Source organism: Cladophialophora immunda (assembly GCF_000835495.1).
Source record: "Cladophialophora immunda strain CBS 83496 unplaced genomic scaffold supercont1.3, whole genome shotgun sequence".
In the NCBI taxonomy this organism is placed as follows: Eukaryota; Fungi; Ascomycota; class Eurotiomycetes; order Chaetothyriales; family Herpotrichiellaceae; genus Cladophialophora; species Cladophialophora immunda.
Window position 1 is genome coordinate 351,269 of NW_015622543.1, and position 21,356 is coordinate 372,624.

General features: G+C 50.0%; 9 protein-coding genes across 17 annotated transcripts; 5 read left to right on the plus strand and 4 right to left on the minus strand.

The window, feature by feature from the left end:
* Positions 1-623: 623 nt before the first annotated feature.
* PV07_04727 (uncharacterized protein) lies at positions 624-2,200 on the plus strand (the record flags this gene model as incomplete). Its single annotated transcript, XM_016391561.1, has 2 exons — positions 624-704; positions 770-2,200. Coding segments are annotated over 2 exons (1,349 nt in total), but the record flags the coding sequence as incomplete, so codon positions are not given.
* A 2,007-nt stretch (positions 2,201-4,207) lies between these two features.
* Positions 4,208-5,242, plus strand: PV07_04728 (uncharacterized protein; the record flags this gene model as incomplete). Its single annotated transcript, XM_016391562.1, has 1 exon — positions 4,208-5,242. One exon carries the CDS (start codon positions 4,208-4,210, stop codon positions 5,240-5,242), a length of 1,035 nt encoding a protein of 344 aa, XP_016249081.1.
* PV07_04729 (uncharacterized protein) lies at positions 4,964-6,917 on the minus strand. The gene is made up of 4 exons (XM_016391563.1): positions 6,587-6,917; positions 5,928-6,529; positions 5,718-5,869; positions 4,964-5,666 (listed from the first exon to the last, which is right to left on the minus strand). The coding sequence occupies exons 1-4, from the start codon at positions 6,908-6,910 to the stop codon at positions 5,263-5,265; spliced, it is 1,482 nt and encodes a 493-aa protein (XP_016249082.1). The 5' UTR covers positions 6,911-6,917; the 3' UTR covers positions 4,964-5,262.
* Positions 6,918-7,133: 216 nt separating this feature from the next.
* Positions 7,134-9,221, plus strand: PV07_04730. Of its 2 annotated transcripts, XM_016391565.1 has the most exons (4): positions 7,134-7,306; positions 7,353-7,777; positions 7,865-8,182; positions 8,233-9,221. In XM_016391565.1, the coding sequence occupies exons 2-4, from the start codon at positions 7,744-7,746 to the stop codon at positions 8,934-8,936; spliced, it is 1,056 nt and encodes a 351-aa protein (XP_016249084.1). In that variant the 5' UTR covers positions 7,134-7,306; positions 7,353-7,743; the 3' UTR covers positions 8,937-9,221. The 2 variants fall into 2 exon arrangements, with proteins under 2 accessions (XP_016249084.1, XP_016249083.1); XM_016391564.1 differs by having other exon boundaries at positions 7,353-8,182.
* Positions 9,222-10,170: 949 nt separating this feature from the next.
* On the minus strand, positions 10,171-11,911 carry PV07_04731. Of its 3 annotated transcripts, none has more exons than XM_016391568.1 (3): positions 11,768-11,911; positions 10,589-11,696; positions 10,171-10,544 (listed from the first exon to the last, which is right to left on the minus strand). In XM_016391568.1, the coding sequence occupies exons 2-3, from the start codon at positions 11,332-11,334 to the stop codon at positions 10,421-10,423; spliced, it is 870 nt and encodes a 289-aa protein (XP_016249087.1). In that variant the 5' UTR covers positions 11,335-11,696; positions 11,768-11,911; the 3' UTR covers positions 10,171-10,420. The 3 variants fall into 3 exon arrangements, with proteins under 3 accessions (XP_016249087.1, XP_016249086.1, XP_016249085.1); XM_016391567.1 differs by having other exon boundaries at positions 11,743-11,911; XM_016391566.1 differs by having other exon boundaries at positions 10,589-11,911.
* Positions 11,912-13,889: 1,978 nt separating this feature from the next.
* PV07_04732 (uncharacterized protein) lies at positions 13,890-14,705 on the plus strand (the record flags this gene model as incomplete). The annotated part of the gene is made up of 1 exon (XM_016391569.1): positions 13,890-14,705. The coding sequence occupies one exon, from the start codon at positions 13,890-13,892 to the stop codon at positions 14,703-14,705; it is 816 nt and encodes a 271-aa protein (XP_016249088.1).
* A 1,688-nt stretch (positions 14,706-16,393) lies between these two features.
* Positions 16,394-18,269, minus strand: PV07_04733. 6 transcript variants are annotated; one of them, XM_016391573.1, is made up of 7 exons: positions 18,151-18,269; positions 18,068-18,102; positions 17,930-18,021; positions 17,515-17,878; positions 17,213-17,465; positions 16,998-17,164; positions 16,394-16,915 (listed from the first exon to the last, which is right to left on the minus strand). In XM_016391573.1, the coding sequence occupies exons 1-7, from the start codon at positions 18,151-18,153 to the stop codon at positions 16,897-16,899; spliced, it is 933 nt and encodes a 310-aa protein (XP_016249092.1). In that variant the 5' UTR covers positions 18,154-18,269; the 3' UTR covers positions 16,394-16,896. The 6 variants fall into 6 exon arrangements, with proteins under 6 accessions (XP_016249092.1, XP_016249091.1, XP_016249093.1 ...); XM_016391572.1 differs by having other exon boundaries at positions 16,394-16,934; XM_016391574.1 differs by having other exon boundaries at positions 16,394-17,164.
* Positions 18,270-18,458: 189 nt separating this feature from the next.
* PV07_04734 (uncharacterized protein) lies at positions 18,459-20,353 on the plus strand. The gene is made up of 2 exons (XM_016391576.1): positions 18,459-19,154; positions 19,213-20,353. Exons 1-2 carry the CDS (start codon positions 18,485-18,487, stop codon positions 19,959-19,961), a joined length of 1,419 nt encoding a protein of 472 aa, XP_016249095.1. The 5' UTR covers positions 18,459-18,484; the 3' UTR covers positions 19,962-20,353.
* PV07_04735 (uncharacterized protein) lies at positions 19,336-21,322 on the minus strand. The gene is made up of 3 exons (XM_016391577.1): positions 20,612-21,322; positions 20,299-20,564; positions 19,336-20,246 (listed from the first exon to the last, which is right to left on the minus strand). Exons 1-3 carry the CDS (start codon positions 20,795-20,797, stop codon positions 20,117-20,119), a joined length of 582 nt encoding a protein of 193 aa, XP_016249096.1. The 5' UTR covers positions 20,798-21,322; the 3' UTR covers positions 19,336-20,116.
* Positions 21,323-21,356: the final 34 nt, after the last annotated feature.

Here is a 21,356-nt window from a genome sequence, read left to right on the forward strand (position 1 = left end):
TGAGATCACATCGCGCACGCATGAACGTGGAGGTGTGCTCCTTAAAGAGATTTCGGAAGATGAGCTGGATGGTATTCCTGCGTGGTTGGATTATGGGCCGAGAGGCCAGTGCCGATTCCAACAAGATGGCCTCCGGCTTACACTCAGGGTCATCTTTCCAAGCTGACGACAGGGCCCTAAGCACTGTAGTGATGCAGTGTCGATGAAATTTGACGGAAGTACTCCTCGGCTTCCGAAAACATAGCAAGCAGGTCGTTGGGTTAATCGGTCGACTCTCAACTTCAATAGGTGTTAGAGAGTAGACATTTGCAAGGAGCGGATACTGACTTACGGGGATAGCCATCCAACTCGGTATACCAGCAGAACTGGCATCGATATCGATTCTCCAGACAGACACAAGGGGTAGTTGAATGCATGATACACTCGGGTGCAAGGATTGTGCTTTGAGGGAAGCAACATGGCGAGGATTAATTGCCAAGGTAGCATTTCCGAGGTTGGCGCATATGTGCCAGAGTAGCCGTTTCTCCGGTGAAGCACTCGACACTCTGGTGGCATTCCAACTGTTTGAAGTTCCGCTTGGCAGATTTATCCGGTTTACCGAGTACTGGTGTCACTTCGCATCGACATGACTTTCGGCGCCTGCAGCGATCTTGGGCTCTACGACTACCGTAGCTGCGTCCCTCCCTGGGGCAGCGACCTCCTCTGTAAGTGGTGACATAAATATCCCCACTGTTCCCTACGCTTATTGTCTTTTCCGACTACTGTTCAGTCATGCGCTTCACAGAGAGTCTACCTTTGTTACCCAGCGAAACGTGGGTTCAAATTTTGATGAACTTAGAGCCCGCACCCTACGGTACGGCTTCTGATAACCGCGATCTAAAGACGGTCTCAACATGTTGCAAAGCATTCTACCAAATTTGCCGGCCGCTACTCTACAAGGCCGTCGTTCTGTCTCGATGCACAATTCCCCTCCTAGTGAGGTCGCTTCATGCCGCTCCAGCACTCGAACACTTCATCTATTCAGTCCGCATCCTCGACGACGACTATGGCCTTGGGGGGAACCTAGCTCAAACGAGGGATATCTTGTCAAAAATCGAGAGGGAATACCGCTCCCCACTGTTCTCCGATCAAGAAGAGTCGCTGCTGTTACAGCACCTCGAGGATAATCAAGTTGAGGCCTGGCTTGCGTTACTCCTCTCACGTTTGAACAACATCAAGGAGCTTAGCTGGCGCGGTATCGATTGGAAATCTGCCTCCTCGGGTTGCTTAAGTCGTATTGCGCGAGATGCCCGCTCTCGAATCAGCAAACTTTCGACAATTAGGCTGGAGATGATACAGGAAATCCCATTTCACCTGGATCCTCTTCTTCAGCTCCATGGTTTAAGGGAGCTCTGTATCGACAACCTCCTCATTATACACCCACCGAACGAGTTGCCCACAGTATCTGGTGTTACCTGCCTAGATATCAGACACTCTATCGATCCAATCATGAGCCCTCATGCGTTAGGCCCGCTCCTCCAGGCCTGTCCTGAACTCCAGGTGTTGCGTATATCTATGAGAGGAAAACATGGACATGGATCTTGGGAGAGGGGCTCTTGGGTAGTTCAGCAGATCATCAAAAACATACCCCCTTCAGCTCAATCCTCTTTAAAAACAATGGAACTGGACATCCCCATTGGATCTTCGCCCTCCTCAATCGGGTATCTAGCACCGTATACGTCTCTGACCGACCTACAACTTCCAGCGGTGATGATCTTAGGATCTCGTTCCACGAGAAATGGCAAACTTAGACTCCCTAGGTCACTACACCGCCTGACCTTGTTCATGACCGTTACATCTACACCGATTAGAGAGAGACTCTCTTCGGCCTTGAGGAAGTGTATCAGAGACGCACAGTCACTCTGCCAACTCACTATCCTCTGGCCGGCAGAGACCCGCGGGGATCGCCAATTGAACCTCTCTGCCTTTTGCTCTGGGCGCGGAATTGCATTTCATACCCGCGATGAGGGCAGGCCCCGAATCTCCCCATGTATATAAGTTAGATCCCTAAGTCGCTGGCAGTCAATGAAAAGAGTTAGCGCTGGCGACGTAGCAGAGGGCTCACGGAGTAATTCAGATCGATCAGTCTTCCTGCCAGATTCAGGGTCACAAAGACGGAATGGGTCCGATCGAACTCTCAAGCATAATCAGCTGCTGTAGGATCATCGGCTTGTGGAAACACGAGCCGATACTCGCTTCCCTTCACATTGTGGCAGTCACTTCGCCTTTGTCTGCGAGAACTCGGTGGAAAACCATGGCCATGTTTCTCCAGGCAATATGGATATCTTGCTTGGATTCTTGTACTGTTCCACGAGACAACGAGAGCGTTTCGCAGAGCCGCCATGGAAACCGTCCAAGTTCTCATCGTGCTTCTCGAACAAATGTTTGCACAATTCGGAGAACATCACTGGAGTGAGAATCGAAGGACGACCACCTGGATCTCGGGGTGCAGTAGTTGCGCCAAAACATCGTAGGTTTGCACGATGTCGTTGAACGCTGCGACTAGAACCACCGACCACCCGAGCCATGTCCGAAGTCGTAGGTGATTGGCTAAGGATCATGTCCTGACTTTGGCCATGTTGTGACAGCGAAAGGTTGGGAGCCTTGATCGACGAGGGCGTGTTGATGTATGCTGATTTACGACGCAGATCGCACGAATCAGATCTTTAGAGTGACATCCGCTCAACCTTCCTTCTTTGAGATGCCCTCTGCCCCGCAGGCCAGTAATTCCTCAACAGCGATCGAAACCAGGCGCAAATTCGGCCTCAACACGATGCTCAGAGGACCGAAAGAAGCGATCTGGGAATCTGACAGCCATACTACAACGATAAGCTAGCCCATAAGGTACTGTACTGCCGTGTCTTGGAAGATGCTCGGCTGACTGCGCTTATTGAAGAGGGGTAACCTTGGAAGAGGGACGGCGCAGGCACGTGACTACTACGTCAGCACTTTGGCAAATACCGGCTGCCATCGATCACCGTCACCAACTTAACCTTTGAAGCTCGAGACATCGAACTATCTGGCACACGACATGGATCACACCGTCTCACTGCATACTATCGGGGTATTTAACCCGCGAGTCAGAGGCCCTCCGGCTGATGACCCGGCGTGACAGTCACGGCACGCCTCGGCACCCCCTTCTCCTCGAGCTCCAGACCCAGAGGTTTCGTGTCGGCTACTATCATGGATACTCAACAACTGCACTGATGAAACGAGAGAATTCGTCGAAAGGAACACCCAGCAAGGAAGGCTACACTACGCTGACGCATTTTATGTTGCGGGGGCTGCTATCTAGGATGAGGAAGCTGTTCGAGGCAAGGTTTGCAGAAGTATAGAGTGCGAAACGAACCTATCAATTCTGAAGGATATAATCGAGTCAAATCTGGCGAAGGCGCTATCTCAAATGGATTTGGACAAGGCCTGCGTTCCGAGATGCTCTTGATCTCTTTTCAGCCCATCGCGCTCCAGATTGGACATCACATGTTCAATGGCCATATTGTCGTGTGGGCGGGCGGACCGGCCTGGAGACTTCTCGCTCCAGTGAGGTGTTGGTTTCGCTTACCGGGCGGGGAGGATATCCCGTTATTGTTGGGGAAAGTGCCTATTTGCAATACTTAACCCTCAAACCGCGTTCCGGTTATACCGTACAAGATATCAGGTCAACCGTCGAGACCATTTCCGCCATTACCATTTGAACAGAGTAAGACCTGAGCGGAGGTTGAGAAAAAGATATTGGCGTTGAATGGCTTCGTCGGTTGCCGTCTTTCGGAAAGAATGAGATAGCAACTATCGAGAAGCATCGGAGAGGTATCCCATGGTGCCCAATGTTGACAGCGGAAAGGACCTAGCAAGTCGGCTTTGACACTGGGAAAGTGTATTTCTAAACCCTAGACCCGTTGCTGGTCGTACAGTAGCGTACTAATGAACCTCTTGTGCTTCTGCTAGCATGCATCTCACAAATGCCCACTCATGGGCATGGGTCGGCGCCAGCCAGGATCCTTTTAACACCAACCATCAGATGACACGTCTTTGCCAGACTTCTGGGTCGCTCCGGCGAAGTAAAGCCAACCATAATCTTTAAAAATGCGAGCGTCGCTCCCTACTTCGTAGTGCTGGTGCTATCAACCCAGTTATCGGGCTTCCTTAATGATAAAAGGCCTCAGAAACAATGCCCCAGACACTCCTTAAATACCTGACCGCACCAAACGCGCGGTTGATTGTCCACTCCCCACCACCACACTCATATACTCAACATGACGACTGGGATCCGGTCGAGAACATCGGAATATGGGACGACTTCGAATATAACCATCTGATAAAGCGATTCCACACATCTCTTACCAGAGAGACAGACTTATCCAGTACTGTTACCACCGCTGAAGATGCTGGCGCTAACATTATCTGTGATGAGGCTGGGCTCACGATCCTCCTTGGGAGCACCAATATCAATATGGTGTCCCGCGCACTTCCTGAACCTTTATTTATCGCCGCCGGGTCGCGGATTACCGCGTATCCCCATGCACGACCAGATTGGGGCGCTGGGGATAACAACCTTCAATACTCATCTCCAGAGGGTGTCTGTCGGGCTCTGGTGTGCGGAGACACCAAACTGGAGTGGGATGTGGAGAGAGCAATGCGGTTGGTAGCTGCTGGAAACTATCTGGACCAGCGGGATGCTAACATAGTCCGACCATTCGAACAAGTCCAGCATTACTGCAAAGTTTACAAAACCCGATACGGATTTATCCTTACCAACAAGGTATTTGTGGCTGTACGAGCGAGACTTTCGCCCTCCCCCCAGGGGCCCACATCAAGATTATCACGACAGAGAGCGGTAAAGAGTCATAACAGAGTATTATCAGACACATCTACCGGCACCAACGTCTCTGAAATATCAGACTCGTTCAGCACCATGTCATTTCGACCGGAGCCGCGGGATGCAGATGTAGCTATGCTGGAAGTGGTGATTACACCATGGGATCATGGGAACTCAAAGAATACTATCAACCTTCATCTCTACTGCTTAGTTCGACTGGCAGCAGAGGAGCGGGCTTTATCTGATCATTATGAACCAATCTTTGGTGAGCAGCAGAAGGTGGCAGAGAAACGGAAAGAGCCCCCTGGGGATCTCGGCCAGTCTTCTACAAGTAGGAAGGATTCGACACGGGAGCAGGGTACTTCGGAAAGGCATCGTAGACCTTGATAGTATAGACCTGATGTCGTTTAATGGACTTCTTTCATCTCGGTATCGAGCTGCTGCCGATCTAGAACGGTCACCGTCTTCTCAGTCCCACAAAATGACGGCGAGTGGAGAAGGATCCAGACAAGCCGTCTGGTATCTAGAGTTCCGAGCCAAGTGCTAGGTAGTAATGCGAAAGCGGACTTGCTAGGCGGGCTTCCATGGGGACAAAGTAAGCTGAGTTGCTCGATAATAACACCACCTGAAGACACGAGAGACGCCAGTATGAAGCTCTTTGATGGAACGGCGCAGTCCTTCATCTCAGAGTAGGACACGCACACAAAGTCGTCAAGATGCTTTACCATCGTCACCGTCCATTCCGCCGGTCTTCCCGACGCCGTCGGCTCTAAAAATGGTAGGATAGAGGAGAGCGAAGGAAAGAACGGATCTGCAGGAGTACGTTAGTAGCATTAAATAGATATGACGTATCAATACGTACCACTATTTTCGAGGATAATAGATAGCCTTACAACGGAAAGTTCCGTTGGAAGTAAATGACGAGGGACACGTATACGGAGCATGTCGCGCGCCTTTTCTGCTGTCGTATTTAAGAGTGTCGCGAAGTGGTGCAATAATCGAGCGGATTTAGCCCTAAAAATGATTAGTATTTCACCGGTCGGCGCGCCTTTTGGAAGGGAAAGGCATTTACAAATCCAAAACTGTCTCCCGAACATGGCGGCGCTCAACATCCACCTCCCGCTTCAACGGTCGTAGTCGAAGTCGGCAGGGACGCTCCGGTGTGAAAGTGTAGGAGCGACTGAAGTCGTACAAGGCAATGTCGTGTAGAGAGACTGGCAGTCCAAAGCAATCACTTTTTATGTCGCCATGAGAGATACCAAGCGCATGTAAGGCCGTCACCATTTTCAGCCGACTCTTCAACACGCTAAGATACCATCTTTCTTCAACTTCCGACAAGTCCATATCCACGAGCGCAAGCCGTAGACTATCGAGATGTGGTCGAAAACCTTCAGGAACACTTGCCGATTGTAGCCGGCGGTTCTCAATCCCAAGTTGGAGAAGGTCGATCACAACCCCTTGGTGGTGACCAGAACTCCGAGGTATGTCGATTGTACCATGATAAGTCAGGAAGAAATGTCGCTGAGATTCCGGGCAAAATTTGCGTATACGTTCGTAAGCTTTCATCTCCTGGAGGAACGGGCTGTAATCATGCTTAACCTTCTGGAGACTCGGCTTTGGATCAGGAAGGTGTGCCAGCTGAGATTTTGCATCTTCATCCGTATAAGGTTTGAACTGGGAAGGTGGTTAAAGAAAGGGCCTCCGTATAGGTAAGGTCGAAAGGCTACTGACCAATTTGACGGCATATTTGCTGTGTCCTTGAGTAAGCCATACTTGAGCGGGCGTCTCGGATGGAGGCTGATTTAGGGGTCCGACAAAGTGTAGCGTGGTAGAGAATCGCAACGACGTTTGCTCTATATCAGATATCCATCTTCTTTCTTCCCCGACAATGGCCTCGGTGCCGGCAAAGTATTCCTCTTCCCATGACTGCTGCTGGCGATGCGCGGAAAGTCTTTTGAAAGGTTTAGATGACACTGAGGGCGGAAGTTTTCTCTTTTGTTGAAATGAAAACTGCATTCGAGATGTGTTCGAAGAACAGGAGGGGGAGCTGGGCATTACGGAGAAAGGAACGAACGCGTTGAACAATGGACTGAAATAACAGGCCGCAGGTGCATATACATTCCATATGGTCCGCCGTACTTTTCGGTTGTCACAGTCGGGGCGAGCACTAGCCGAACATTTACCAAGCCTGATCCGACTACCACGTGACCGAGCTGTGCCTGCGCCAAGTCGGCGTGCAGCTCGTTCTTGGGGTCTTCCAACCCAGTTGACTTTTCCACGGCGACAACGCCTTCGCCGAGGATGAATGATTTCAACTCTCTTCTGCTGGAGCCCTTCCGAATTAGGGAGTTCAAGGATTCGTTTCCAGACATACGCTGGAGGTGGAAGAGATGACTACGTTTTCAAAGTCCGCATAGCGAGAAACGCGAGGAAGACTACGCGTTGAAGATGGTAAGCTCAATGAAATTATCTTCGGGATACAAACTAACTTTAGTAGCCCACGGCTTTCAGCACACAGTCCATAGCATAGCTGCTCCCAAAAGATCGGATTAACTTCGAAAAATTTCCTCTTACGGATCATGCGAATCCATCGGAAAGAAAGGGACAAATACGTTGCGGCGAGCCAGCGGCAGGGATTTGAATCATAGTAATCCTGAGGTGTGTGTCCATTTGTCGCGCCGACATACGAGTAGCTCGGCGACGGCGTGGGAATATTGGGGGAGCGGCAATTCCAACGCCAGCAGGTGACGGCGTCTAAGATACGATTCTCACGCCATGGACCTTAATCGACGGCCCTTGCTGAATTCATCCAGGACACGCCAACCAGACATGGCAAGGCAGACAAGCTGAGGATCAATGGAAGAGCCTTGACGACGCTGGGCCAGGACATGGGTTCATTGAGCCGAGTGGAGGTCGTGTTAGGTATAAAAACCCGTCTTCCGCCCTGGCTCTCGCCGTGTTCTCTCCTCCTACTATCTTCACTCCCTCTTCTTACTCCGTGTCTCACAGGCCCATCCTTACCCCTAATTATGGCCATCACTCGCGCCGATCAGCACCGCCAGGATATTGGTACCTCGCGCCAACTCCGCTCAGGCACCCGCCTCACTATAACGCCGAATGGCAATTCGTTGCTATCTGGTCGCGCTGTTAAATCCCGCCTACCTCCAACATCTATTAAGCAACGCAAGCGGGTCCAGAGGCGATCTAAACGCTCCGGACAGCCCAATCAGCTGAGAGATAGTCGCGCTGACGACTTTCGGAACCTCTCTTCTGATGCTCCGGAGCTGAATGAGGAAGAAGGGTTCGCTTGCGGCGTCAGCGGAGCAGGTTAGTTGATCATTTCCGCCGCAAAGGCCTGATCCACTAACAAGGAGAAGGCGATCATCTACACGAAAACTCCCTAATATCTTATTGTGATGCATCGAACCTCCCGGATGAGGTGCCCCTAGCGTTATCGTCACCAACACATGATCAGCCTCCGGCCGGCATAGACGCACGCTACCTAGCTATGGGATCCCGAAAAGAGGAAGTTGTAAGCGACCCTGTCAGCCTGCAGGAATCGCTCCCATTCAGTCTTGAGGACGCGGGACTCCCTCACGATGAATTCTGGGAAATTACCGCTGCCTATGACGTCAGATACTGCGCTGACCACGAAGAAATTGAGTATCTCTTGGGCACTGTGAATCGGTGGATCTCTCCTGATGATTTTGATGTTTCGAAGGCCGAATCCTTACTGGAGGAGAAGCTACAGAAGTTCAAGGTACAGAAGACCGAGGGTACTCTGGAGAGCTTTGATCCACATTTACCGCGTTGTCAAGCAGGGTGCTCAGACACTCTGTATTCCCACATATATCACGTCGTCGACAAGCACAAGCATAACGGCAAAGTCTGGTACTTGGGAGAGTGGCTGGCCTGTTGGACCCCTGAAAGTAACATTGGTGACTTGAGTTGGATCCCTGAGTCGCTGGCGGTCAATGGGAAGAGTCAGCGCTACCGATGTAGCGCGAGACTCAAGGAGAACTTGGAGAGCAGGAAGAAGAATTACGAAAGGATGGCGTCGGTCGTAAATCATGATTGTTAATCTGGGAGGGTATTCGCATATTTAGCCCGGAGATTGCTTTGTCAACTAGGTCCCTGTTTCCTCTGGGATGCAAGAATGTCCTAGAACTAAATGGGTGATAAAAGGGCTCTACTCTTGCTGATTTTGTAGTTTCAGCGTTGGGCAGACACAGTGTTTCATGGACTTCACGCCTACCTGTTTACATATTCTATATCTATTCGTTTATGTTTCAGGGTACGGGACATCATTCTGTAATTCTGTAGTCTCTCCTCGCCTTATTCCACTGATGGACGATGTAGATAATGGAATCTAAAGGTCCTATATTCTCTATGCACAAGAGCTTCCTGTCAGAGCTGCTTCCTGTGTGACCTAAGCGGGTTAGGTCTCCTCAGTCACAGATCCTTTATTGCATGAGCGGGGTATAGAAGACGCAAGGCACGAGAAGCCAGGTAACTGAAGAACAGTTTAGTCAAGCAGATGTCATGAGTTGGCTACGAGAGAGTGTAACGATGAAAGGGTAATGAGCGTAGCTATCTACTTGTGAGGTTGTCCCGAACAGGCAACTGGGAATGGTATTCCTGGAAGTCACGTCCCACACGTGACCATAGCCTTCCCTTTGCCCGTGCTGTCTGTCAGGCTGCCGCGCCCGGCAGACCTTTCCTTGGGCATCCCGCCCCCTGGTCGCATGTAAGGCCATTTCTAACACTTCCGTCGTTTAAATTTAATTTCCTCTCATATAACCCTGGGAAGGTCTAGCGAAGCGCCTTCTTCTGAACTAACCGAATTCAAAGACAGTTGGGAAGCAACCCCGCTTGGTTGATTGTGTAGAAGATCAATGCGCTGGATATGGTTGTTCGTCTCTTGGAGCATCCTTCAGTGTCTATCCTTTACGCGCCAGGAATATTAAAATTCACATGCCATGTCTAGTAGTATAACACCCCAGGAGGCGATCCATGATACGCGTAGCGTCAAGACAGTACGAATTATGGTACACACCGCTGGCGCCGCGGGCCCAACTATTAGCGACAACCATTGGTCTATCTTTCTTCTGCTTCACGATGGGAAATCGGTTCGGATCAACATGGCAGCGGAACCAGGCTATATCGATGGCGAACTGCGATGGAGCAAGCACGATTATCAGCTCTCGAACTCTGCGCTTAGATACTGGGATTTCCAAGTTAAAGGAATTGTTCGAGTGTGCGACATTGCAAGTCTCCTCTACAACAACAGTCGTCATTTATATGACATGTCAGGAGGGGGTTCTGGATGTCGGTGGTGGGTGTACGTAATATCGATCGGTTTTGTGATTTCTATGACTAACCTGCCTAGGTACACTGTTCTGAGCGACTGGTGCAGTAAAGGCTGGCTTGTGGACGATGCAGCACAAACCTTGTGGCCCGATCTTCTCTATCGGTATCATACTATCAATTCCCGTATTCCATTGCAGATGGTCAAGGGCACATTCCAACCCCCGCAAAGTCGTAAGAAGTAAGACTTTGCCTTCCTCAGCTGGGCAAATCTGGAGGTGTGTACAAGATTGGAGCATGAGGAGGACTCGGAAGGGGTCCAGGGTATTCAGCCAGTAAAGCGGATGTATCTTCCTTGACATATCGTCCTTCAGCTCTTGTGCTGAACAAGAGTTAGCGAGGTCGCAATGAGCCAAAAACACTTACAAATGGAATCGTTGAGCATTTCCCCACGCTTTCAAAATCAGTGACACCCGGCCCTTGTCGCATTCTGGTATTGGAATTTGGAGAACACCGCCGCTTTGCTCAAGCCTCGTGCGGATAAGTTGAGAGCAGGCTTCGAATATCCTTGGGAAATAGCCCGCTGAGGCCCAGTCGAGTACACAAGGTGGTTGATCTGAAAGCCACAAGATATTTCGCGGAAACAAGTCGAGGTGACACAGCACTAACTCTGAACCTTGAAGAGAAAGCGTCGCTCCTGTAACAAGATGTCGAATATTGAACCATCGCTCGATATCTTCAATGGTCTCAAAAGTAGGAGGATCCGATTCACCAAAGAGAAGAGCAGAAGATGGTCCGCCACCTAATGGTCCTGGCTTCTCAGATTTTCGAGTAGCAAAATGATCGAGGACCTGGGATAGAGCATCAAGCTGCGAGGGGTCTGTAAACGTTTCTTGCGTTTCGCCCGCCATAAACTGCATGACGAGGTAGCCACGACCCCGCCCATCTTCGAAGAAATCGTACACCTTGGGCACTCGAACTATACAATGATCCAAAATTTGGTATGCCTTCTCTTGACTAGATGCCTCATATTTGGTCACCCCACTTCCAAATTTGACTGCGACGCTGTCGGAGAGTTTGAGGACGCTGTTTCCGTATGGTATGTGTGATACAAGGTCTTGGGGTCCAGCTTTGTCGCATCTATTAATTATTTCATCCCTTGATAAGACCATTTCGGCTCTCCAAGAAATAGGATCTCACTCCGTAATGGGAGTAGTGTGAGCTTCTCAGGCGGTGCCTCGGGGGCAGGCACGGTGGTCGATACCGTCGGCGTTCCGTGATGATCTGGATTGGAAGGAGGGGGGAGGGGACGAAGGCACATATATACAATCCTTCCCGTCGATGACACTCTGTGAGGTACGAGAGAACGTCGTTTCGAGAGCTCTCTCTCATGAAAGGGTGTACTTCTCAAGTATAATCTGGCGCACTGAGAGTGGGGCTTTGCAGGTTGCAAAAGGAACACTGAGGTCGTGAATTGATGCGTAAACGATAACGGGACCTTTATATCGATTTGTCTAAAGCATCGTTGCTGAAGCTGATGTGGAGTTAGCACAAAGTGTCATTGGGCCGAATGCGCCAACCTGATAGCGGCGTTATGAGGTGCACCACATAATGATCGCATGACCAAAGATGCTGAATGAGTCAAGAATGCAGTATTGATCTACAATAGTGACCAACGTGCCATGGGAAATTGTGGGCGACCGTCAAAGTTTGCAGCCAACTCCAGAGCGGTGTTTGGGCAGTTTTGCTGTGAGATAACCGAGGCCTAACTTTTCCGCGGGTGTAGCCTGTATTTATCAATGGATTCTGGATTGGTTCTCTTGGCAGCAAAAGCTCTCAGCATTTGCCCACTCTGTGGGTGCCCCATATGGGTAGTCAGGATCCCTGTTGACGGCTTACCTAAGGATCTCTGGCACTTACTGTCTCAGGAACGCCGATTAAACGGCTATCCGACAGATGACGTTTGAGAGGCCTGCATGGCAAGAGTCAGGAGAGATCTTCTCAGGCCACTACTATTTGTATGTAAACGAACAGGCATGGCCTGAGACTAGGTACAGACGGACAGACCAATTCATGCTACTTGCTCAGGCGTTGCTAGTTCAACAGCCCCGTTTCCGGACCCCAAGATGGAGAGTTCCCGACCGTACTTGGCCGAGTCCCAATTCTGGTCCCATTCGACCTTCAAGGCCTAGCGGATGGTGGATTTCGTTGTGGCCATGAGGGCCCGAAGTGTTTCTAGTTCCCATGGTGGTTCGAGGTTCGGTCGTGCGTTCGGGTGATGGCCCGCTGCCTCTTTCGCGGCTCGGTCGGCTGCTTCGTTACTGTGCCAGGCACGCCGACGTGTGCTGGAATCCATCGGAGCTGAGGCTATCAGGAGGGGTGGAAATGAGCTTGGGGTCAGGCTTCGGTGACGGTCGATAGGTGCTCACGCTCAATGCATCGCTGGTATGGTGTACCATAATCGCATTTCACTTTCTGCTGGTACAGTGGTTCCCGAAACTGCCCTCCCCTTTGCTGACACATTGCAACTTCCTCCAACTAGAGGCTAAGGGGTATAAGTGGGCCAGGCTTTCCCAATTTGATATAGTTCGACTAATCCAACCACGAATCATCAACGAGCAGATTTTACAATGGTATTTCTAATACCGCAAGACCTTGGTAACACAAGTGGATTACGCTTTCCCTAATCCACCATATTGCGAGCGAACATCGAGCTGATTTTACTGCGATATCTCTAATACCACACACGTGTAGCCGAAATATGCAGCCACAAGCGCAATACTGTTACTTTGTGGTGAACCAATCACCACCTCGCGGAGGCCTTTTCCGGGTTTTTTTGGCTGGGGAATGAGAAAAAATTCGACTTTCCTAAACAGGCGGGTCAGTTACCTAATCTTAGTGTTCTCCGATCCATAAGCCTCGTATTTTTACGATCACAGATCCTCGATTGTATTCACCCTCTGCATCCTTGGAAAGGGCAAACCACGTGGTACTACTATCCTTTACTTCATACGTGCTAGGGAGCGGGATTGATACTTCTGCAGCTATATCCAGAGCTAGATAGGTGTTCTACCCTTAAAGGACGAGCACGCAACTTTGAACACAGCCACAACTTAGGTCAGCTACACCTGAGGGCAAGCCACACCTTAGGAGTAAGCCACATCTGAGGGGTAGGCCACATCTGAGGGGTAGGCCACATCTGAGGGGTAGGCCACATCTGAGGGGTAAACCACATCTGAGGGGCAAGCCATATCTGAGGGGTAAGCCACACCTATGAGCAATCCGTCGCTCGCCGATGACGTAGATGTTCCAGTGAGACAAGAAACAGGTTTAGAAGGGCTTAATCAGGTTTTTACCTCTGGCGGAGCTGTTCTGCTACGACCTTATCGTTTGTGCTCACAATGCCTAAGACGACAAAGACGACCAGGGTCCCGAGGACCGTTGGCAGCAACGTGGATCAAAGTAGAAGGCGGACGCCCCGTGCTTGCGATCGTTGTAGACTCAAGAAATCGAAGGTGCAATCCCACAGATTATAATACCTACCGGAACATAAAAGCTGAAACTGACCATGAAAAGTGCGATGGCAAGGCAAAATGTAAAACATGTGAAGAGAATGACAGCGACTGTACATACACTGCCAGAAGAGCTCGGGAGGATCGGAAATAGTGAGTTGGTAGCCAGCGTATATGGCGTCTCTTGATCTTCTAACGCTGATAGTTATTTCCAAATGCGTAAGGTCACTGACGAAGCCTTGCAACGATTATATTGGGCTTGCCGACGAAAAGAAGATTTTCCGGGAAATCTTCCCAACGAGTCAAAGGGCACCGTAACTACGAAGGACATTCTCGAAGGCTTGGGCCTTATTGGACCTGAGCTAAACGATTCGCCCTTCGAGCAGAGTGTGAAAGTGGCGGATCACATCTCTTCTTCCGTCATGTCACATTCTCTGCATGCGGAGTCGACTCAATCTACAACGCCGTCTCCGTCGCCGACTGGCTCAAAACAGAGCGACAAATCGTCCTCGTCCCGCACTGTCAGCATACTATTGCCTACAACAAATTGGGATCAGACTCAGAGTTCAAGTGGCTTTACTTTGCCGAAATTACTTAATCAACCCAAAAATAAAGCAGAAGGGCAAATCAACATAGGCCCGAACCATCTACTTACCAGACCAACGTCCGAGACCAACGCAAAAAGTAACCAACTCCACGTATTTACCGGCGCTTCTACCTCCACATCTGGGCCAACATATCTCCAGCTACAATGTGACCACTTCCTAGATGCAAACCTCTTACACGAGACGACATCTTGGCTTGCGCCTATGAACCGCGAAGAGTCAGACATTTCCGCCTTGAACGTGGACACTTGTGAAATCAACAGGGAAGTCTTGCAAGTTCAGCCATTTTTGGACAGAAGTGCCACCTTTTATTCCAAGCTAAGTACACCAGTATATCAAAACCCGTCAACGAAAGGACTAGTTACCCTAAGCTGTGATCCTCAGCCGGCGTCGGGCGATAGTTTCGCAGCGCATGGGTCGTTATAGTCTTGAAGGTGATGAGCTGACCCTGTTTCCGGGTCTGGCTGCCGTCACTAAATCAAGCGATTCATGACCTCCTCATCCTCCATCACTTCATGATATGCATCCACCGTCTCGAGTGTCTCAATTTCTGTGCCAACTTTGGGTGCCGTTTCGCATACCGGCTCAGCCGCTAAGTGCCAGCTTTGCGCCGTTGACAAGCAATATGAGGTTGTCGATGGATCATTGTGACAGTCGATTGGAAGCTTGGAGATGCATGCCATGTGAATATGCTGGGACTTCTGTCACCGCTGCCTTCGAATCGGCACGAGGGGAGCACCCCTGGCCACCGATTAGACCTATTCCATTGAGAATATGAACCGGCGTGGGGAGATGGTTGGTCTCGTCGATCAGGAAATCGATGTTCTCGTAGGCTTGCTGGATTGCACCGTTGGCTCGACCTCCATTCCTCACATGCGCTGCAAGTTGTGATAGCCCTAAGCCGCTGCGAATCATGCAGATGAGATCTCTGTTTGCGTTCGTGTCACCTGCTCTAATTATTGCGATAATTCCTCCGAGGAGTTGCTTGTAGTGTTCCACTTCTTGCCGCACGGAGGCGAGCTCTTCCACATTTCGGCGAAGTGCGACTTTTCTTCGCTGGTCTGAGCTAGCATCATATATGCAGACATGCTTTCCCCTCGCGCACGCCTCACAAGGGTTACCACCTGTACACTAATAGAAGGTTGACATGTTAATATGACTAAACTCCTAACTGCTGAGCTGCACATACTTTCGTTCGCTTCCGCTTACAAGATCCACAAGCTGTTGAGATCTTCCGGGCCCCTTGCTTTACTATGGAGCTAAGCGAAGCAACATTCTCAGGAGCCAAAGGTCTTAGCATCGTCCGATGTTTTATTACTCGTATGGCCAACAAGAGCCCGAGCGGTAAGAGGCGTCCTTTAGAAGATAATATCGAGCTTACAAGGGTAAAGGAAGGTATCTCGGTGAGCGCGCGTTGGACATATACAGACAATATTATCGGAGGGACAATCCGATACGCCAAGGAGAATGCTGCGAGACCTTAAGTAATGTTGACAACGAAGCAATGCAAAAAGCAGGTCTGCGCCGGAGATTATCTCCGGGCCCTGTTAAGATGCTTTACATATCGTAGTCGTTGAGACCGTGCGAGTGGGTCTCCCGCCTGTAATGGTAGCCCACACAATTCTTTGTGACCCAACGTTGGATGTTTTTTCCGGATCAGCTCCGAACATGTTGGGTTCCCCCGGGAGGTTTAACCGAACAGGTCCCATCTCTCCGCTACGATCATAGTGAAGGGATGCAGCCACCATGCCATTTGCACGGCTTTTGATCCCCTTCGTAATAAGGCACAGGCACTAATCTCTCCATATCTAGCGTCCTGGAGCCTGGACCACTTTGGCCCGTCTCGTAGCCAAATACAGTGCTAAAATGTAATTGTTTCAACGTACAGCAATTACGACTCAGCGCCACTCTTAAATTGTTACCAATACCATACAGTTTTCGAAATACCGCCGTGAAATACGCTTGCTGCTGATTCGTAGCTGCGTTAGTCGAGCTATTGCAATTGGGGAAAGCGCAACCCGCTTATACCCTTAGCGTCTCACGGGAGAAAGTTGCAATGTGTCCGCAAAGGGGAGGGCGGTTTCGGGAACGACTGTAGCAAGGATAACAGACACTGCTCTTCCGCCTCCGATAGATAATTTACTGAATTCGACACTCCCTGCCCTGGTCATCACTTTTAACTTCTTGACAGGTAGTGTCCATGGCGATTGACGGACATGACTTCTGTGGAACCTGTTTCCCGGTTCCAAGATGACATGCCACTTTGCAATGTAGCTGAGCGGTTACTACCAATCACACCCAACTTTTGGTTGGCCTTCCCAGCTTTAGTTTGTGTCAGGTGAAGGAGTCTAAGTTAGCTGGCGGACAAACCCCTCACCCATCAAACTAAGAACCATCTACTATGCTCTAAGCACGGACGGCATTTTACAGGTTCCCTTTTCATCTCTGTGATGGCGCAAACAGGTGAATAAACAAAAAGAACCCTCTCCCCCAACAACACACTCCGGAGATATCACGCACAGATAAAGCGAACCGTGGTACAACATAGTGTGGAACAGCGCCACTCTCCCATTTCCATTCTCGGACTTCCCAAACAACCTCATCCTCAACATATTATTCAATGTTTAGATAACCTTCTGACCGAATACAATATGGCTTGCTTGTGTAAGTCAGGTCGTTATGAGGGGCACTTTCGATTGCTGAAGGGGCTCAACTTACAACTGACACCACAAAGGAAATTTCTGATTGTCTGCTTCGTCGCAAACCTGTTTCACAAACTCTCTGACGTTCTCAGATGACCACCCCAAGCCATATACAAACGGCTTGAGGACGAGACCTTCAAGGCCCTCTCGGTATTCGCAAAGACGCAGATCACCAATCACTTTCTGTTGTGATTTAATCGTCAGAACAGCAGGGGGGGCTGGGACACTTACCAGTCTCATATCACAGGGCCACGGGCCAAGGGGGACTTTGAAGACACGGTGTTGTACATTCACGAATCCCTTATTTTCAAGCCACCCTTGAATTTCCCCCCCGACTGACAACTCGCGGCCTAGTGCACGGAAGGCCTTCATTGTCAGCGTATCTGCTAAACGGACGAGGCTTTTTTCTTCGGCTACGCCCTCCAAAGCTTGGTGACTGTAATCAAGCTCCTGAAATTCAATCCAGCCCAAGTTTTTCAAATTTCTGCAGAAAGGGTGAGTGTCAACTCGAATTCCAGACAAGGAAAGCTCACGCATAGCATTGTTGGATAAGCTCCGGCCAATTTTTCACTGATCCCCCGGTTTGACGTGAGTGGATAAAGTCGAACGGTTCGCCGTGAGTCCAGTGGTCCTCCATGTCATCGAGCACGAAAGTGAGGTTCGGTGGAACCCATGTTGGTTGTATTGGGCTGAGGTCGATGCCAGTGACCTGCCAATTGGGATGGTCATCGGCGACTTGCACGGCCCATGTCCCAGTTCCACAGCCGAGATCTAGAACGCGGTCGCTCTGCTCGGGTACGGGGGCAAGATAGTGCTTGCCACCAAGTAAAGCCGTGCAGTAGCAGTGGAAGAGGTCGAGACAGGATTGCTGGATCTCATCATCGGGAATCAAGTATGCTGAAAAGATCAACATGGTGCACACTGCGTGGGGCCGGATTTGAGCTTTACTACTCTGCCGATACCTGTGGTATCGGCGACCGTATTGCCTTTGACCATCTAAAATATCCGTTGGTATGCTGGTAGTGTTGGTTGCTTGAGAGCTGACTTCTCATCAATTACAGATTCCAACAGTCGGTTGGGACGCACTTATCGCTTTCGTATGCAGAATCATGATCCGTCTGCTTCCAATTCTGTCAGCATAAGTCGTTCATGTCTTCGTGGGAATTTACCATTGTTTTGAAATGACGGGTGGTTTGTACCTTTGTCTTATAAAGGTCATAGGGATAGTAAAACTATTTAGAAGAGAACGAAAGGGAAGAAGTTACTGTAGGAGCTGCAACGTTTATAGGATTTGCTGTACTTGTCGCGAGAATGGATTTTCCCATTTCGGAACAAAAAGGTACAGTTGAACCATATTAGGTATACAAGCGGTTCTCGTGATCGGAAAACGTTTCCGACGTTGTCCTTGGCATGTTTGCATGCCTCGGTGTTCACGATCTCTCCTTTTTTCATGCGCCATCTTGAATCTTGACTTTTCCGGTCATTGTCCCATGGTCCAAAGTTATGGCAGAGAATAGATTGAAGATCCGATTTGTCTCGCCAGGAAGGAACACTCAGCCTCCCAGGGCAAGAACGTACTCGTCCTCGCATTCGAACTCGAGGCCTACCCTTTTCACCTGCAGCGAGACCTATCCTTCAAAGCGCAATCAACATATTCGAGACGGCGGTGGCCTTGATCCATGGAGATTCCTGGAGACCATCGAGTTACGACTGAACGAGTTGGAACGGAGGATGCCTTTCCGCTCCTTCGCGGCCATGATCGACTCCTTTTTCGAGCGTCTTGACCGGCTCGAAACGCCGCCGGAGAATAGCCAGATGAATAACTTCCCGTCGAATGACGAACTACACCTGCTTTCGCGCGCCGCAATGCGGTTATCAGCTCTGGAGAAAAGAGAAGGAATATTTTACAACTTTGTTGCAACACTTAAACAAAGCAAGAAATATCGATGCCCAGATGAACACTGTACGAATCTGTACGACAAGCCGGAGCTGCGGAAACATTTCATGCAGAGACATCACCCACTGTCGACGTTGATGGAAAAAGAAGTGTGTAGGCCTTGTGGAGAAGTCTTCCGCTCGCCTCAAGGTCTTCAAAATCACGAAAAGAGAGACCATAACTCTGATCCGAAAGTGAGGATTGAACCTTATTTAAGATGGTTTCTTCAATCTGACGGTATGTCCAACGATCTCGAATACCCCATAAATATTCGGTGCAAGTTGACAATTTCCAGCTGAAAATGCCTATATGGCGCTGCTTTCTCCCGACACGAGGCTAGATGACACTCGGAAGCCAAAAACATCACTCAAATATGACTCGGTGCGTGGAATCGGCATGGAAACGGCTCTGAGCACGGGAAAGAGAAGCAAAAAGAGGAAGGCAACTCAGCTAGACATAACAGATCTATCGGGGCAACAGAGTCTAGGATACGGAGACCTCCCGGAGAATGTGTCAACTCGAGCCAACATGGATGAGGTGATTGATGGGCCACACCAAAAGGCGACAGCAGGGCACAACCTTCTGGATGTTGAAGGTGGTGCAACTCAAATTACACATCTCAACTCTCAAGATGACCTTGGCGAAGGGATGTTTCGTGCCCCCGAATCACGACAAGCTGTGGTGCATGATGACGCGGTCCGGACGGAAGAAACACCAAACAGATCAGCAACACAATCGCACCAAATCTCTGTCGAATTCTCCGTGGATGAGTTGTACAGCAATATGGTGCATCAAATGGACTTTGAAGATTTCATCCCTTTTGCCGAGGGTGCTACTAACTCAAATGATGAGGCGCTGACCACATTCGGGTCTTCGTACGCTCCTTGCACCTTAACATTCAATGACCAAGAGGGCCCGGGGTTATCTTACGACAACGATTCGGGACATTGCCCACCGACAGTCTCCGAAATGTACGATTCCCTTCTGAATGAACTGTTTAGCGAGGCTTCATCTGGCAACCCTGTACGTACTGAATTTATCTGAGGCGCACCTTTGGCATCAGTATACAATGGCCTGGACTCCAGCAAGGCGGCTTTACCAATCAAATTGATCTTCGCGGTCTATAAGCCCGAGACGGGAGATGACTATCTCTCGCAGCAGCTTTCAGATGCGAATCCAGTTCCGCCTGGGGTCAGGTATCATGATGTCCCAGAGCTAAGCTCAGCCGACCTATGGTTTTTCCAAGCGTAGAGCATAACTGCCATATACAGTTCCTTTTCGGGAGTTGGTGCAGGTACGCTGAATCTCAAGTACGCGGCGACTAGCACTCTGTTAATTGTTCAGTAAGATAACGGGACTGAGGATGAAGGTGGAGGCCTACATGTCGGTCCCTCTCAACTCAACCACCCCTTCTTCGCCAGACTCTGGAGAACGGCCAGCTTTGTCATACTTCATGATCCATTTGTCCTCTGGTGTACCTCCGAGGTGGTGACACCAGATAGCGGACGTGCCCTGGCCTTCAGCAAACAATTCCCATTTGGGTGCTCGGATCCATTCGCTTTTGGCCGAAGTTCTTTTCACAATATTGACAGTGCTATGTTGATATTCGCCGTCATAGGGCAAGGCCCCAAATAGAGTCTTAACCGCCTGTTCTTCCTGTGAGAGAAGGTCGTGCAGTGGAGAGCCGTAAGTACCGTATTCGAAACCACATCCTGCTCTTTCGACGCCGAGGAAACTGCGGTGGAATTCCTCAACACAGCCCAGCCTTTGTTCCCTAGGGTTTGTATAATTTCGAGCGCACTTTCACTTCGAGCGATATCACAGGCTGTTTCTGGAGACGTATTGTCGGGAATCAGAATGTGGATGAGGTAGGGAGCCATGAAGAAACTCGTTTGTCAGGATTTTCTGGTTGAGCGTGCCTGGGAGGACGAGAGCTGAATTTCTGAGGGTCCGTACCCCATGAAGACTTCAAATCCAGCAGCCCTAGATTAGCGTGTCAAAGGGGATCTCAGTGTTGGAGATGTTATCTTTGGAAGATGTCCGATTGTCGCGAGCACATCGAGAGGAAAGATTTGGAGAGGGCGGCGAAAGTCACGTGGCTTCGTCTTTTTGATGGGATCGAATGGTGTCGGAGCGGGGACTTTGCAACAAGGGATTGCGCACAAAACAGCCAACGCAGCCATGATGCTGGGTATGGATCGCGGTCATGGGGGGTGTTGCCAGAGATAAAAGTCGTGCTCAGCTTCGCTCAGCCTCTTGCCACGTTCCTGCGTAGAAACACACGAATGTCGACTCAGAGGATACAGGCTCCCAGACATTCTGAAGTGCATAATTGAAACCCCCTATGGTCCATATACCACAGATCAATTTTTGAAGACAAGGCTGGACAACTACTCATACGTGAGGGACAGGAGGGAAGATGTAGAAATAGTTAGGAGA

Bases quoted from the DNA above. Each gene is read 5' to 3' on its own strand.
- PV07_04729 (XM_016391563.1), bottom strand. From the start codon at position 6,910: ATGCCCAGCTCCCCCTCCTGTTCTTCGAACACATCTCGAATGCAGTTT. The intron at 6,530-6,586 runs GTCAGTAGCCTT...CCACCTTCCCAG, and splicing joins GCAAATATGCCGTCAAATTG to TTCAAACCTTATACGGATGA. The intron at 5,870-5,927 runs GTAAATGCCTTT...AATCATTTTTAG, and splicing joins CGGGAGACAGTTTTGGATTT to GGCTAAATCCGCTCGATTAT.
- PV07_04730 (XM_016391564.1), top strand. From the start codon at position 7,744: ATGGGTTCATTGAGCCGAGTGGAGGTCGTGTTAGGTATAAAAACCCGT. The intron at 8,183-8,232 runs GTTAGTTGATCA...AACAAGGAGAAG, and splicing joins TTGCGGCGTCAGCGGAGCAG to GCGATCATCTACACGAAAAC.
- PV07_04731 (XM_016391568.1), bottom strand. From the start codon at position 11,334: ATGGTCTTATCAAGGGATGAAATAATTAATAGATGCGACAAAGCTGGA. The intron at 10,545-10,588 runs GTAAGTGTTTTT...ACTCTTGTTCAG, and splicing joins AATGCTCAACGATTCCATTT to CACAAGAGCTGAAGGACGAT.
- PV07_04733 (XM_016391570.1), bottom strand. The intron at 18,022-18,067 runs GTGCGTCCCAAC...ATGAGAAGTCAG, and splicing joins TCTGCATACGAAAGCGATAA to CTCTCAAGCAACCAACACTA. The intron at 17,466-17,514 runs GTGAGCTTTCCT...CCCTTTCTGCAG, and splicing joins CTTATCCAACAATGCTATGC to AAATTTGAAAAACTTGGGCT.
- PV07_04734 (XM_016391576.1), top strand. From the start codon at position 18,485: ATGGCAGAGAATAGATTGAAGATCCGATTTGTCTCGCCAGGAAGGAAC. The intron at 19,155-19,212 runs GTATGTCCAACG...GACAATTTCCAG, and splicing joins ATGGTTTCTTCAATCTGACG to CTGAAAATGCCTATATGGCG.
- PV07_04735 (XM_016391577.1), bottom strand. From the start codon at position 20,797: ATGGCTCCCTACCTCATCCACATTCTGATTCCCGACAATACGTCTCCA. The intron at 20,565-20,611 runs GTACTTACGGCT...CAGGAAGAACAG, and splicing joins AGGATGTGGTTTCGAATACG to GCGGTTAAGACTCTATTTGG. The intron at 20,247-20,298 runs GTAGGCCTCCAC...AACAATTAACAG, and splicing joins GAGTTGAGAGGGACCGACAT to AGTGCTAGTCGCCGCGTACT.